The sequence below is a fragment of the Meles meles genome, chromosome 5 (assembly GCF_922984935.1).
Source record: "Meles meles chromosome 5, mMelMel3.1 paternal haplotype, whole genome shotgun sequence".
NCBI lineage: Eukaryota > Metazoa > Chordata > Mammalia > Carnivora > Mustelidae > Meles > Meles meles.
In genome coordinates, this window is record NC_060070.1 from 24,839,234 (window position 1) to 24,856,331 (window position 17,098).

The window sequence follows — 17,098 nt, forward strand, 5'->3', positions numbered from 1 at the left end:
AGAGCTTAATCCTCCACTACCCTTGAGTGTGTGCACAACCTTTTGCTGTTTGGAATGGAATATGGAGAGTACAGTGGAGAAGTACAGCAAACCCCATCTGGCCAGGCGATGAAGGCTGACATCCCAGGGATGTCATGTGGACATCACGTATCTCTGATCTGATGCAATGAGAGGGGCACTTCCTGTCTTCCCCCAAAACATTAACCCCAGTCAGATCATGAAAAAACATCAGATAAACCCCAACTGAGGGACATTTTACTAAATACCTGACTGATACTCTTCAAAACTGTCAAGGTAATTCGAAACAAGCAAAGACTGGGAACCAGTGCCAAACCAGAGGAGACTCAGGAGACAGGACAACTAAATGTGGGGTAGGCTCCTGGATGAGATCCTGGAACACAAACAGGGCAGTGAGTGAAGAAACAGGTGAAATCCGAATAAAGCTTAGTTAAAACCAAGGCACAACTGCGAAAACAAAAACCTCCTCCCATGGCCCTGTGACTTTCTTGTGCCCCACTCTGAGTGGCTGTCTCTGTGGCTTTCCAGTCTCAGCATCTTTCGATGGGAAACAGCACCTGAGGAGCCTGCCTGTGGTGAACAGTGTTGGGTATGTCCTTCGCTTCCTTGCCAAGCTGTGCCGAAGCCTCCTGTGTGATGACCTCTTCAGCCACCAGCCCTTCTCCAGGGGCTCCAGTGGCTCTGAGGAAGCCCAGGAGAAGAAGGAAGGCAGGATGGAGTCAGGTAGGCTTTGTTTGTCTGTCTTCCCTATCCCTGAGGTGGTCCCAGGTGTCCCTGCCTTCCTGGGAGCTGAAGGCTCTCAGGCTGCCTCGCTGCCATCCCCCACCCTGGGAGAGCTCAGGCATGGCCAGGACCCAGGGTATCCAGACAGTTCTCACCCAGGCTGCAGTGGGAAGAGATTGCCCCAGCTACTGAAAGCTGACGTTATAGCTTTCAGACTTATGTTGCTAGAATTTAGATAATGAGACCACATCATACATAATGAATTATTTTCTTCACTCTCCTCTAATTTAGATTCTTGGGCACTTATCCATCACTTTTGAGTCATGGAAAGACTATGACACTAAGGAACTCAGAAATCCTGAAAAAACTAGGGCTAAGAAATACATTACTTGGGTCTTGCCTGGGGGCCTCAGATACCCACTCATGTCAATAAATAGAGTGTCTGTTGCTGCAGGCATTGGACCAGGCCATGAATCAAATATGTTTTTCAGTAAGAGTTAGTGTTTCTCTCTCATCACAGGATGAAAAGTGATCCAGGGGCTGAGTGCTTTTTGTTGCAGAGTAGCTTAGCATGGGGAAGTTGGTGGAAAGGATAATAAGGGCACATAGGGGCCACATATTGTGTGCTCAAGGGGCTAGATACCTCCACTTAGCAGCCCTGAGTTATGGGTTTGTAAAAAGTTGAACATGACTCTAGGCTCTGGATTCCGGTTTACCAAGAATGAGCTGAAATGTTGCCTTTTTTCTTTCTCTGGAAGCAGTATTGTTGATATATAAAGAACACATAGCCAGTGAAACTGGAATCTAGTCATTATGTCATTCTACAAACATTTGCTGAACACTCTTCTGTTCCATGCACCTTCTGTTCCAAGATCTCTACATGAGACCTTGTATTGTGTTAAGACAAATACATGAGCTAGGGAACGTTTTTGAGGTATAGAGTGGCCACTACAGATAATGAAAAATGAATACATTTGCAGGTATGTGCTCACAGAGGCTTAGAGCCTTCAACAGAAAGATGCTTATAATAAGCGTGGCTATATTTTGAGCTTAAGAGGACAGCAGGGAAGGACAAATCTAGATTCTTGGCATAGATTTTTTTTAAGATACCGTCAAGAACTCCATTTACAATTTTACATTAATCTGTCTGAGATCTGGGAAACAGGAAGAAATTTGGCCTTTGCAATGAAAGCTGGCTAATTGAATATAGTCTGTGTGAGCCAATACTATATGCATTTGTGGGGTTTTTTTGTTTTGTTTGTTTGTTTGATATCTCTATATGTGCAAACTTGGGAAAATCTTTTCTTCTCTCTGGGCCTCCATTTCCTAAATGAGGTGTTGGGGTTGCTTGTGTGCAGTTTTCCTTCTAGTTCTGACAGTATGAATCTGGCCTCTCCTGTAAGTCTTAGCTGACTCAGGAACATATCCTAAAGCTAATGTATTTTCTAGTGAATCTTGTAATGAGAATAGCAGAATGGTCTGATTTCACTGTGCAATCCATTAAATCACTGTTACATTGAATAAGCAATGACCCATAAGATGTAATCATAAAGCCATGTCTCTCATTCTTTAAATATATCCTGTGGGACCACTTTATTCCTATCCATGGATGAAATTTTGGACAAATCTTATAACCTTTCTTGCTCCTCCAAGTAACAAAAATTCTCTAATCAATAACTCTAAATTAGAGATTCTCTAACTTCTCTAATTAAAATTCTCTAATTCTCTAAAATTAGAGAATAAAAATTCTCTAGTCAATAACTGATATATCTAGGTCAGTGTAATAATCAAACTTAATATTTCGCACAAAGATATAGCTACTCGCCCTCCTCAGTTCAGACCTGCTTCAGGACAATTGGCTTCTCTCTCCACCTCACACCTAACCTTGTGTTTTTGCCCCCTCCCACATCTAGCTAATAATGATTTTGAATCCTTCATGACCAGAGGAAGGGAAGGAAGAGAGGCAAGAGGTAGGAGAGTTTTTACTTGACTAATCCTGCTGTGAGTTGGCATCATACTCCCAAGTTCTGGCAGGTGTTGAAAGCTGATTCTTCATCCTATGGGCTCTTACATGGACATTTTGGTGATCCTACCATCTCTCACCTGAACTTTCCCAGACATGGACAAATATAATTCTTCTCTGGCCGGCTACCTGCTCGCTTACAATTCCTTCCACAGCTCCAAATCTGCAGGTAGATCTCTAGCTTCTTTCTGAAGAAGCCCCCTTGTGCCACCAGACAGTCCCACAGAAAGAATCTAAGATGATCTTACTTTTTTTAGAAAAAGGGGAGGGGGGAAGGAAAAGGCAGAGGAAGAGGGAGTGAGCGAATCCCAAACAGGCTCCACACCCAGTGCAGAGTCCCACATGGGGCTCAATCTACAACCCTGAGATCATGCCTGAGCCAAAATGAAGAGTCAGATGCTTAACCAACTGAGCCACCCAGGTGCCCCAGAGATCTTACTTTAGATCTCTCTTCTGATGGCCGACATCTGGCCCCTGAAAAACACTACACATACTTTGGCCAAACAAATTCTGGGCATGCCGACTGCCATCAGAGTAGCCAGACTTTTGGATTTCTCATGGGAATCAAACAGTAATCCACTGTGTCTCTCAAGCTCCAGGGTCAGAAATCAAGCTAGTCACATGGCCACACTGAAGCCCTTGGGAATACACTAGACAGTTCTCTCTATAATTCATCTCCTAGTTAACATGTTTCTCAACCTCTACATTTCTTTTGCAGGCTGGGTGTAGGTGGTCACCTATAGGTATAAAACTGGCTTTCCACCATCTTTTTTTTTTTTTTTTTCAAGATCTGCACACTTCACTCTACCTTGGGGTGTCTGTTGTCTCGTAGCCTCAGCCAAAATTGAAACTAAAATGGTTTCATTTCAACATCCTGTCTCAGGAGCCCCCCTTCAACTTTCCCTACATGATTACTGAGGAAACTCTTGTCTTGGTTTCTACTATAGTCTCTCCCAAGTTCACCATGCTGGAGGAAGTTCCAGAGCTTTCCCCAGAGCAGTGTTGCTGCCTCACTTCCTCCCTTGATTGAAACAGTTATTTCTACCCAAAAGCCACTTTCCTTCCTAATTGGTCTGGCTTTGAAAGCAATGACTCGAATTGTCTTCATGAGCTCTTCCCCAGCCCATGGCTGATTTGAAAAAAATAAATTGCTCCAAACCAGCCAACCTTGTGGACATTGTTTCTCATGCCCTACATGCTGCAGAACTGAGTGCAGTGTGTCTCACGTGTCTGGGAGCCTCAGGGAAAGTGGAAGAAGAAGCTATGTCACTATAGGCTCTAAATGACCCCCTTTCCACATGTCTTTTCCACCAGAGAGCCTCAAATGACACCAGTAGAGAGTTTGCCTTTAGATTAAGACATTGCCTCTTTAGGACTGCCTTGTCCAATTTCCTTTAAAGGGTAACACATCAAATTATTATCACTTCAGATGAAGAATTAGCATCTCCACCCCCCCCCCCCCCGTTCCCACTATTGTGGCAAGAAGGGCACATATAAAGGGGAAGGATGGAGGCCTTAGTTGATTTTAGGCTCCAGATCCCTCCAAAGGACCACATTGTTCCTAAACACGACTGCCCAGTCTTGAGCTCATTTGAATCAGGTTGTTCTCTGCCCCAGTGCGGTTCAGTTAGAGCTGTAACCTATCAGGGTTTGTCCACGCTCATTAGAGCACTTCCAGAAGACAGTTAATCAGACAATAAGAAAAGGAAAAACCATGGCAGCTAAGGAACTATCAAAGAAACAAGGTCTGTGGCCAAAAAAATGGACAATTTGGTGGAAGCCATGATTTTCCGATCCACTGTATGACAGCAGGTCATGCAGAGCTGTTCTCGGTGGTTCTGGTGGTAGATTTAATCAAGTCTAAGGTCTTGCCACTCAAACTCTGGTCAGGACCATCCTCATCACCTGAGAAAGGCAAAAGCTCAGAGGTCCTCCTACACTCTTGAACAAGAGACCCCAGGTGTTTTGAAGACACATGATAGTTTGAGAAGCAAGGATTTAGGGTAATACTCTCCCAGCTAGAGAACTTGGCAGCTGAAGAGCCAGGTGGAACTCTTACCAGATGGCGCCCTAGGGGTCAGGTGGGGTTGTATTCGTAAGGAACTTGGCAACGTCAAAGCCATTGAAGTAGAGATCTACTATTCTAGAGATCACTACCATTCAGTGAATGCTTGAATGGTAGTGATCTCCCCATTACTGGTGACAAGGGCAGAGGCCCACTTTTTAGGGCCATGAGGGGGAACGCTGGCAACCCAAAACAGAAGTAGGAGCAAGATGTCACAGCTGGAGTGTTACAAGCTAGCTTTGGGCAACAGGGGCCCTACGAGCACCAGTGAGGGACCCCCTAGAGGTGAAAGAGAGGATACCAAGACAGAGCAGCTCACATTGGAAGAGATAGAGGCCATCTTCCACATCTCTTTCTCAGAGCATTCAAATAGAAACTTTGTCCTGTGATCTTTTTCCTGTGTCTGAGGAAAAACCAGACTACCTACTAGGCAGCCTGAATCCAGTCTGGAAGGTGTCAAGTTCTTGGCTTGAAATCAGGAACTTGGGTCATTTCCCTTAATTCTATTACCTGACAGCCACACGTGGTGTGTGTTTTAGGAAGTAGAGCAGCTTTCTGGGGCTTTAGGAGAAGGGAGGCACAAACGCGGATTCGATAGCACTGTGGTTCTGTCAAAAGCCGTGGGATGATCACAGGGAAATTTTACCTTACCTTTGAATCCTGAAAAGAAAAGCCCACAATTATAAATGCACGTTTGCCAGTGTTTTCCAAACTTAGTGTGCTCAGGAACCACCTGGTGTTTTGTTAAAGTGTGGATTCTAGCCTCGGTGGGGCTGGCCTGGGGCCCGAGAGTCTGCGTATGTAACAGGTGCGCCCGTGGACTGGTGTTGCCGCCAGTCGGCGACCACACTTGGAATGATAAAGCGTGGGTTGGTGGAGTTCTGGTCACCTGGGGAAATGTATCATTTATTTCAGGTTTTTAGTAAAATAAGTCTATTTGCACTAGGACAATGACCACGCACACACTGTACAGGTGTTGCCACTGAAGATGAACTAATGCCCATGGAGGGGAGAGGGACAGGGTGGTCAGGCCAGATGGCAGGGGTACAAATGCAGGTGAGAAAGAGGAGGTTTCTCACTGCTGAGAAGGGTGAAAAGAGCTAAGAATCATGGCAGGCAAAGTCCTCGGTAGGGCCTGGCCACCTTCCACAGCAGGGTCCCTGCCCTCCTCTAGACTTCCCCGAATCCTGAAAAGATGTCCACCTGTTCTCCCAGCCTTTGTTTACACGTCCTCCATGGCACTTAATTTTGCCTTATATTGCAAGCATCTGGGTCCAGATCTCTATCTCCCTGCTGGATAGATTGGGGGGCAGAGCCTGAGACGGAACGAGTCTGCGACAAATATTTACGACTTGAATTCTGTGCAGCACAATGGAATAAATCGTCCGCTCACCAAGAGTAGAGGAGATCTCTGGAAACCACAGATGTGGTAGCTGAACTCTTCTGCAAGATCTCATTTAGTGATTGGTTTCCTGCCTTTTGAAGTTCGAACGCGATGGGAACAAACTGTTTACTTTTTCTCGAGAAGCTTTCTCGATACACAGATGGTAGGGGTGGGAGATAAGGAAGGACATTTGTTCTTGAAGGTTGGTGTTTTGGGCCTTGGCTGGTGGTCTTGGAGCCAGGCATCGGGCAACTAGCGGCGGAACAGGCATTCATTCCCAGTGTGCTCCATTATGGTTGAACCTACGTACCCAGGCCTTCGAAATCAAATCAGCTTCCTTGTTAAGCTACAAATTCATCTAATACGATAGCTCTACAGAGAAAGACTATACACGGAATACCTATCTTTCCAACAGTTTATTTCTAAAAGGAAAGAGAGTTTATCAAGAGCCACGAGTTAGATGACATAGAAACAGCCATTTAGTCAGTCAGCACACATTTAGTGAGCTCTCCCATTTGGGATGCACTGAGGCTCGCAAGATCAAGGCCACTTGCTCAGAGCCACAGAGAAAGGCCACAGCGGGGAGGAGATTGTGCCCAGGTCTTCCCTTCCCCGACCCTTTGCTTTCGTCCCAAGCCAGTTGTCGGTTGGGTCCTATTACCCCACACTTGCCAGGGAGGGGCCCCCAGCCCAGAAGCCCGACTGCACACACTGGTGCTCACACATGGTTTGGGGTACACCTGTGTCACTTCATCCCACAAAGATAGAACAAAACAAACCCCAACTGCCATTTAGCAAAATCCAGGCAGAAACTGGACTCCAAGTGTATCAATTCGCTTTTCTCCTTCTGGGTTTCCTATCTTGGTCCCAAGGAGTGTTTCCTCCTTGTCCCCGGGCTCTGGGCACACCCTTGCTGGAGGACATCCACAGGACAGGCAGAGCCCATCACTCCAGACACCAGGAGAGCTCTCTCATCTTCACAAAACCCACACGGAATGGCCTCCTCCACCAGACATTAGGCATCGTTTGACCTGGCACTTTATTTTAAAGATTTATTCATTTATTTTGAGATAGAGAACACACGAGTGAGCGAGTGGGGGGGGCAGAGGGCGAAAGAGAGAGAATCTCAAGCAGGCTTGCCACTGACCCTGGCGCCAGACACGGGACCCGATCTCATGACCCTGAGATCACGACCTGAGCCAAAATCAAGAGTTGGAAACTTACCTGACTTAGCCACCCAGGCACCCCTTGACCTGTTATTTTAAATAATATGTGGAATGATGGAGGCAAACAAACCAACCAACCAAACAACAACAACAAAAAACGAAGGAAGTTGTGTTACACCAGATTCCCTTGTAGCTGCTTATCTCCCAGTGGAGGGCAGTGACTGGAGCTATGTTCACCCTGTCCCAGATGGGGGGCCACATGAGCAAAGCGAGCTGTTCTCTTCTCAAGCTCAGTGTTGGAAAGAGGGTCATTTGGGAGGAGAACAAAGTATCAGTACCAAGCTCAGGTGTTAAGAATCCTCTGAGAAAGTTTTGATGGAAAGGTTCGAAGAGGAGTGTCCACAGGTCTGCGGCAAATACAAAGGCCTTCCTATATTTTCAGACAGCTAGATCCCGGGGAAGCCTGGCCAGCGCTCCCACAACAAAAGATGGGGAGTGTGTGTCAGAGAAGGACTCCTAATCTTAGCTCTGGCCCTGGGTGTCAGTGTGAGTTCATTTAGGAAAATTTATGTATTGCACTTCCAATTATATCATTCATTAAATAATGTCTGTACACATTTTTAAAAACCACACTAGGGACTCCTGGCCGGCTCAGTCAGTAGAGCGTGTGACTCTCGATCTCAGAGTTGGAAGTTCGAGCCCCACATGGGGTGCGAGATCGCTTAAAAGAAAAAAATCTTAAAAAAAAAGTTGAGCTAAAGGGGAAAAAATAGAACCTCATGAAAAAGGCCTGAGTTCTGTGGAGTTTAAAATCGATTTTTTCAATGTCCAGTAACTTACTGAACCTCTTTGCACTGCAAGCCTTATGTTCTCTTTTGAGTCCTGTAGATACTGAGGAAGCACAAGATAAGTATTCAATAATTATTGTTAAATGCACAAATGTTCCATTTTTTTTAAAGATTTTATTTATTTATTTGACAGAGAGAGAGATCACAAGTAGGCAGAGAGGCAGGCAGAGAGAGAGAGGAGGAAGCAGGCTCCCCACGGAGCAGAGAGCCCGATGCGGGGCTCGATCCCAGGACCCGAGCCGAAGGCAGCGGCTTAATCCACTGAGCCACCCAGGCGCCCCACAAATGTTCCATTTAAGCCAGGATATAACCCTCTGAGATAAACTTCATGATCTCTCTCCTACTACTGGGTAGCGTGTTGGTCTCATACATAAGCAATAAACCGTTGGCTGAAAAAAATCCCATAAACTTTCTGACAGAGAACTGAGCAAGCATTCCGAGGCAGGTACATCATAGCTGTGATTGAATTAATCATTATAATTTCCAAACTGACATGCAGAGTCAAGAGAAATGAAGCAAGTGCCCTTTTCCCATCCGTATTAATTATCTATTGGTGTGAGACAAATTACCCCAAAACTTAGTGGCGAAGAATAACATTTACTATCTCAGTTTCCATGAATCAAGAGTTCAGGTGCAGCTTAACGGGGTCCCCTGGCTCTGGGTCTCCCACCAGGCCATATCTCATAGCTCGACCAGGAAAAGTTCCGCTTCCCAGCTTATTCCTGTGGTTGCTGATTTCCTATGAGCTGCTGGTTTCTTGCCGTAAGGACCTTTCCACAGAGCATTCCACAATGCAGCGGCTTGCTTTACTAGCGTTAGGAATACTGAAAAGTGTCATGAGCCATCCTGAAAGTCAGGATGTCTATTCAGAACCCAAACTTGCAAGGTGTCCTGTATTCTGCTGACTCCAACCTTTTCCTGATCGAGGACCATTTTTAATTTCCTGAAAGTTCTAGAAAGACCAAAAAGTGTGAGGGTGTTGAGGAAACAGAAGGTGACTGTGGAGGGTGCCCCCCCCCACCTGTTCGCCCTCCCCCACCTGTTAGGAGTTGCCCTAAGAACTTGGTGTGCAGGTGTGGCAAAGCTGCAAAACCGTAGGGAAAATATTCTGGAATCTGCTCTCCTCTTGAGACCGGAAGGGCATTCATTATCCCGCATGGCTGACGGTAGGCAAAACTGCCTTTGGGCAAAATTTCCACAGGAGGAAATCAACCCACAGACTTAGAACAAAGTCTGAGGCACACAAGAAACATTTGAGAGGACTGTTGAAGTGCAGGTGTCAGGCATTAAAATTATGGCTGGTTTCTGTGCGTCTCGTTAGGGGAGAATAAATAAATGTACTTAAATGGACCAGAGGGGAGTCATAAGGTTGATTCTGAGGGCTGAGTGATTTGAACTTAGAGACAAGCTTAAAGGGGAAAATCTATACTGGCCAGAGACCAAGTTAATGGAAAATTTAATTGAAGGGAATGAAACGCTAAGCCTCCGAGGTGGCGTGGCCTGGTGCCCTTTGAACCGGGAAGGCTGGGACAGGAGGCCGCAGAGGGCCCGGAGCTTATCTGAGCAAGAACAAGGGCGGGACTGAGCCTGAGCAAAGAAAGTCCTCAGACCTCCACCGGAGCGTCGGTGAAAGGCAGCCTTGAGGTCTGGGAGGAAATCTGCTGATTTCTGCCACCGAGAAGTCCTCCCAGGGCCTCTGCCTCCCACAGCAGCACGGGCCCGGAGGAGCTGCCAGCCCGCCTGAGGTAGGAAACAACGGCCCCTCAGTTGGGAAAGGGCAGCCCTTCTGGGGACCTACTATTGTTTTCCAGGGTCTCCTCCCTCCTGCCCACTTCTGCTCCCCGCTTCTCTCCTGGCAGCTCTTTCTCGGCGGCCCAGAGCTCCCTGGCTGCACCCCCGGGGCAGGGGAGGGGTGGTGTCTGGTCCACCCCCCAGCTCTTGGGGCAGCAGTCTACGGGGCCCACAGTGCCACTTCCTTTTCGAATGTGGGTATCAGAGCTGGGATCTGGGGAGCTGCCCTCTCTTCTAGCCACCGAGCCAAGCTGCTCACGTGTGGAGCCCTCTAGACCCTGCTGCAGAGAGGGGTTGGCCTTTCGTGCCAACCTGGGCAGAGGTGCGTGGTGGCTGGCCTGCACAGTCACTCCCGAGCAAGGCAGCGGCTCCCAGCCCCCGGGAAGGGGGCGGCGATGATAATAGGAAGGGTTCACTGTGTGCAGCAGGTGCCGCTTCAATGGAGAAGTTATGACTGATGTGGGGAAACAAGGCGGGAGTGGAGGGTGTGTGTGGGTGCGTGTGGGTGCGTGTGCGCGCAAGAGGGAGCGGGTGGAAAGAACTGTTTGTACTGAAAAAGAATCGTTTCTAAGACTCTGGGATTTGGGGGTTATTATTGCATGAATAGGTATTATTTGAGACTAATTTTGCAGACGGCGGTATTGTGGCTTTGCAGGGGCTTCGTTTGGGTAAAGAATCCAAGTAAAGTGCCGGCTTCACTTTTTTGGGAAAATAAAGAGGCACGTTCCCTTAACTAGGAGCAGTTCCGGGCTTGGCTCCTAACCGACAAGGAGTCAACCCCAGCCTGAACTAGAAGTCCTCAGGAGTGTCTGCACGTTTATACGCGTGAGCCCCTTTTTCCTCTCTGTGCTGCTCCTGCTGCTTTGGGACTTTGTTTTATTATTGTTATTATTATTATGCTCAGTTAGCCATGGTATGGTACATCATTAGTTTTTGATGTGGTATCCAATGATTCATCTCTCCAGCTCTTGGCTTTCTTCTTCCTGCTTCTGTATCTCTTCCTGCTTTTCTTTGGACATTCTCTGCCTTCTGGGTGCCCTTCCCTGACCCTCCAGGAATGGGGTTGCATCGGGCGGACGATCTGGAAGGCTCTGCAGGGGTGAGGGAGGAGGGAGGTGCCCACACACGCCTGGCCCTCGGGTTTGTTTCCTGGACAGCGAGGCTTAGACACAGTTCAAACTCAGAAGCAAATGGCCATCCCTTGAGGCTCGAGTGGGGTTGAACTCTTCCAGAGTGTTCTTTGGCTTCAGTAATGGACGGGCTTTCTATACAGCAGTGTGGGGGGGGGGGGGTACAACGTAGTTCACAGATCATGTTGGTGAAAAAGGAACACTGGGCTCTCCCGAGTTCCCGAGACATGAAACCCTGAACATGCGGCAGATGTCTTTGATGGCGTTATTGGTGTGTTTGCCTTTCTGTGTAAGACTGGCAAGAGCGGATTATTCCTTTTCCTGGAGGAAAGATGTAATGATTTTCCAAGCAGCGTCCTTTGTCTCTTGGATAGAGCCAGGGAGGTTCAGAAGAAAGTACAGGAGACACCTCTCCCTCATCCCTCTTTGCTGAGTTGATGTTCTCCACAGAGATCTCTGCCTTGCCAGGGAGACAAGCTCATTGCAGATGAGAAGGGATTTTCTAAGAAACCAGGGAGAAAAGGACCGGGGAACATCTTAACCTGTCAGCTCCCTGGTTGGCCACAGGTCTCTGCGCCGGAGCTGGGTCTGCGCGGGGCCAATCCCAGGACTGGTGGCCCCATCTGGTGTTCACTCACCAGTCAGCCACAAAAACCGCTAAAAAGTGTCATTCTCTCCACAGGATCTAGTCCTTCTTTTTACCGGCTTTAAAGAGCGGTTTTAGGTAACCAATAATCCATGCATCCCACAAGGAAAGTCTTAGTTACTGAGAGTTCGGCATACCCACAGTTTCTCTCTCTGTATGTTGATGACTTTGTGGTTTTGAGTCGTAGAGAGGTGCTGTATCCAGTAGCCATCTTTTCAAAGAAAGCAAGATGAAGGGGGGTAAGATGTAAGGAGGAACTTTTAGGCCATGAGATTTGCAGTACAATGAGCTGATTGTGAGGGAGATTGTAAAATCTCTTGCAGGAAGCTTTTAAATAAGAAGCTCATTTGTTTTCTTTATTTACCACCAGCCCGAAAAGAGGGCTTGGTACTAACTCAGCGCGTTCTACTGTTAACACACCACCTTTCACAATTTCTGCATGTCCATACAACCGTGGTGCAAGTGTTTACTCAAGATATTCCTTTAAACGGATTCATTTCCTTTCACTGTAGCTCTCTTAGTCTCTTTAAGCAATGATACTGTATCAGTGAAATCATGGCTTGATGGACTAATTCTATTTTATTGCTGTACACTCAAATACATGACTGTAAGAAAACAATGTCCACCTGTTGCTGTGTCTTCCAAAAAGATACAGGTTCAAGTCCTACCTTTCAGTGCCTGTGAATAGAAATGTTCTTTAGAAATAGGATTTGGGGGGCATCTGGGTGCCTTAGTCGGTTCAGCATCGGACTCTTGATCTCTGCTCAGGTCGTGATCTCAGTGTCGTGAGATAGAGCCTTGTCTCTGGCTCTGCACCCGACATGGAGCCTGCTTGAGATTTTCTCTCTCCCTCTGCTCCCCGCCCCTCCCACCACTCTCTCTCTAAATAAAAAGAAAAAAAGAAATAGGGTTTTTGCAGATGTAATCAAGATGAGGTTATACTGGATTATAGGTCCTAATCCATTGACTGATGTCTTCCTAAGACATTCGGACACAGACACGGAGACACAGGAAAGATGCCACGTGACAAGGGAGGCGGATAGGAGGGATATATCTATAGTGGAAGACTGTTGGCTACCACCAGCAACTAGGTGGGCAAGTAGGGATACTACCCTTGAACCTTAAGAAAGAACATGGGCTCTGGGGCACCTGGGTGGTGCAGTCAGTAAGCATCCCGCTCTTGGTTTCAGCTGAGGTCGTGATCTCAGGGTCATGAGATCGAGTCCCACATCAGGTTCCACGCTCAGCATGGAATTTGCTTGAGTTTCTTTCTTCCTCTGCTTCCCCCCCCGCCCCCGCCACACACTCCTCTGCTCTCCAAAATAAAAAATAAATCTTAAAAAGAAGAAGAAGAAGAAAGAAAGAACGTGTCCCTGCCAACACCTCGATTTCATACCTCTCGTCTCCAGAATTATGAGACAATGCATTTCTGCTGTTTTAGGCCACTAAGCTTACATTTTTTTTTCTATAGCCATAGGAAACAAATATACCAAAGTCCCACCTAAAATCATGCCCTGTCCTGCCAGTGGGACACACCTAACACTTGTGGAAATGCTGGGCTAGTTGCTTTGTGCAGCCCCTTTTCAGTCCTGGGGGTGAATGATGAGGGCCTGCCTGGTATCAGTTATTTTCACACTTCGCTATGATGTAAGTGTCAGCAACCCTATTTACAAAGGTGAGGAAAAGGCTGTTTTAACCAGGTTTGAGCAGATGTGACTCATCAATTCTGAACGGCACCCTCGTGTGTGCACCTGAACGTACTGCTCACTCCCAGGCTGCCTGGGAGCTACAGGCTAGGCAGAGCTGCGGTGGGGGGGTTGTGGAGCTATCTCCATGGCCGTTCACCCGCTGTCTCCGGGATAACTGGTATACCCTGTGCCGGCTGGAGGGCTATTGCCTAAGGATCTCTCAAGTCGGTTTTACTTTTTGATGAACTCATTTGGATCCTAGCCCAGAAGCTGGCTTTTATTACCTTTGATCTCACCCATGGTCGTCAGCAGTTTTTTCAACCAATAAAGTCCATGTTCCCTTGTTCCCCATTTCTGCACGTCGTCGCAGGGGGACAATCTTTCATGTGCATCTGTATTTTCCAGTGGAAAATATGGATATAGATTGGAGAATTGTCTGCGTTCTCTACCTTATCACTATCAGAACTACATAGATATATTTAGTCTCGATTTAAAATATTGAATAAACAGAATAAATGTTTTAGTTCAGTCTTTTTTATCGTTGTCTATCATGCATCCACATGAAGAATTTATATATAGACCTTTGAATCTGTATGGTAACGTGTGTTCTGTGTTATGGCTGCCTCACTGCTAACAGTGGCCCAAATGTCTAGTCACTAAATATTTCTTGAGTGCCTTCTGTAAATATTTCTCGAGTGCCTTCTGTAGGCCAGACACCACGAGTAGCTTCCTCACATATAACAAGGCACCTGCCACTAGGGACACAGAGAGGATTAGTAGCTCAGATACAGAGAACATTCCAATGAAAGGAATACAATGACAGCTTTCCTGCTAATTGGCTTGAATTGGTGCTAGCCCATAGTAGGTGCTCAGTGTTTGTCTTCCTCTTCCTCACTCCATTCAGGAGGCAGCCTCGTACATAGCTCTGTAGCCTGGTCCTTTTTAGAATCTTCCTACTGCTGTCTTCTGATTCAGGCGGAAGAAATGCAATAGAGGTCATCCACGTGAAGGTGTGGAGTTCCGGCTTCCTGAAGACATCTGGCAGCCTTCCACTGGTCACGAAGCAGAAAGCACAGAGCATGTGTACTGTACATTGAGGCTGCCCAGCTGCGGGGGTGGCCAGAGCCGTGGTGGCCAGGCTTGCTTGTGTAACAACACTCTCGAGATGTGTTCACACCTAACACCAGACTTTGGCAATGAATTGTTTAAATAGCTTTACTGAGGTGTATGATTCATAGATGGTACAAGAGTGCAACATAGTGGCTTTTAGTGTATTCACATAAATGTGCAGCCACAATGGCAGAACACTTTCAACACCTCAAAAAGCCCATACCCTTTAGCTAGCACTCTCTCCCCACCCCCACCACCTCCCCTGCCCTCAGCAACCACTAATCTACTTTTGGTCTCTATAGAGTTGCCTATCCCGGACATTTCATAGAAGTGGAATCACTTCATCTGTGGCCTTTTGTGATTGGATTCTTTCACTTAGCAGAATATTTCAAGGCTCATTCACACTGTAGCAGTATCAGTATTCATTTCTTTTTATGTCTGAATAATAGTCCATTGTGTGGATATGCCTCGTTTGGGGGATCCATTCATCAGTTGATCGCCTTCTGGGTTAGTTCCACCTTTGCGCTATTATGAATAGTGCTTCTGTAAATATTCATGTGCCAATTTTTGTGTGGATGTATGTTCTTATTTCTCTCGGGTAAATACCTTGGAGTGGAATTGCTGGAATTGCTGGGTTGTAGAGTGACTCTAGTTTGAACTATCTGAGGAAGAGGCAGACTGCACCAGTTTACATTTGTACCAGCTGTGTATGAGGGTTCCACTCTCTCTACAGATCATTGACACTTGTTATTATCTGACTTTTTATTGTAATCATCCTAGTGAGTAGGAAGTTCTACTTCTTTGTGGTTTTGATTTGCATTCCCCAATGACTAATGTTGGGGAACATGTTTTTGTGTGTTTATTGGCCATTTGTATATCTTCTTTGGAGAATGGTCTCGTCAAGTTCTTTGTCCATCTTCAAATTGGGTTGTCTTTTTATTGACATTTATTGAGTTACTCTGGAAACAAGTCCCTGATGAGATACACAATTTGTAAGTATCTTCTCCCATTCTGTGGGTAATCTCTTCACTTTTTTGATGCTATCTTTCAAAGCACGGAAGTTTTACGTTTATGGAAGACCGTAGGGCTGACCAGATCAGCATTGGTTTCCCCAGTTTGTTAGCTTTGGAGGAAGGGCAGTACCCTCACGTGTTTTGAGACTGAAGATGGGGAAGAAGTCCCATTGCCCTTGTGTCACCATCCAGATCAGATTGTTAACTCAGGGACATTGTGACTCCTGTTTGAGCTCTCAAGCATCCCGGGCTAGGTAAGGAGGTCGGTGTTGGTGGGCAAAGAGAAAATAGAGCAGGGAGATTCAGACAAGCTGGCAGAGACTATTGGAGGGGCAACACCATGAAAGGAGAAAGACCTTTGAATTTTACTTTCAAGTCATCAATAGCCAAAATAATCACTTTTTCCTCTGAACAGAGAGGGGCACATCTCTCATCCCTACCATAATATGCTTTGTTGATGAGGCAAGTGTCTCAATCTGTTGAGAGGTGAACTATTGGGGATTATGACGTGGGGTCCGTTCTTCCTCATCTCTCATCCCCACCGATAGAGGCACTGGTTCTGCAGGGGAAACGTTTGCCAAGACTGTCAGGTGGCCTCTTGGCTTGCTCTCTGATCTCTGCTTCTCTGTCCTGCCTTCTTGCTTAGCAAAAACAGCCACCACTGAGGAGTGCCTGGTGAACCCTGTAGGCATGAACCGCTACAGCGTGGACCCCTCCACTTCCGCCTTTGGCCACAGGGGCTCCTTCCCCACCTCCTCCTCGCTGTACTGCAAGAGGCAGAACTCTGGAGATGGCCATCTTGGGGGAGGCCTGGCCACCACTGCCAATGGTCCCCGTTCCAGCCCCATGTCCTCTGGAGGCCCCTTGGCACCTGGGCTGAGGCCCCCAGGCTCCAGCCCCAAGAGAAACGGGACCTCTCTCGAAGGAAACAGATGTGGTAATGTAATGCATGTTCTGGCTTCCCCGTGTTTTAACCTCCTCGGCCATTGTTCTGGGATCACTGCATGTAGGGGGATGGGAGTAGGGAGGGGAGGGAAACCATGCTGTCTGAACCTGGGAACACTGGGAAATCAGAAGCCCTTTCATGGGTTTTTGTTGTTCTTAAAGGCAGCTAACTTCAACCTTTGGCCACAGTATTTTTTTTTTAAGAAAGTGGTATGTTAGAGTAGGCTAGGCTGTAGGAGTAAGTAGACTCCAAAATGTACAGTGGTTCAGATGCAATAGAAATTCATTTCCTGTTCAAGAGTCCAAGGTGGGTGCTCTCAGTTGGCAGAGGCACCCCAATTCAGGGACTCAGGCTTTGTCCATTTTGTGGCCCAGCTATCCCCTGTGGTCTCCGTGCCCCCAGCACCCAGTGAGTTGAAAGGGAAAGAGTAAGCACAGAAGGCACACACTTCCCTGGAGCCTGTAAACGATGCAAGTCACTTCCACTCACATTTCATTGGCAAGAACTGGCCATTTTGCCACACTTAACTCTAAGGGAATCTGAAAGG

The 17,098-nt window shown here is 47.0% G+C and overlaps 1 protein-coding gene across 8 annotated transcripts in view; it reads left to right on the forward strand.

Annotated features, from left to right (window-relative positions):
* Nucleotides 1–17,098, forward strand: part of SCML4 (Scm polycomb group protein like 4) — a 96,787-nt gene that overhangs the window by 69,502 nt on the left and 10,187 nt on the right. For 7 of the 8 annotated variants that reach the window (XM_046004938.1, XM_046004939.1, XM_046004940.1 and 4 more), the window contains 2 exons: nt 547–741; nt 16,252–16,542. In XM_046004938.1, the coding sequence (XP_045860894.1) occupies nt 547–741; nt 16,252–16,542 (486 nt within the window). The remainder of the gene's footprint in view (nt 1–546; nt 742–16,251; nt 16,543–17,098) is intronic. The other variant, XM_046004943.1, reaches the window with a different exon arrangement.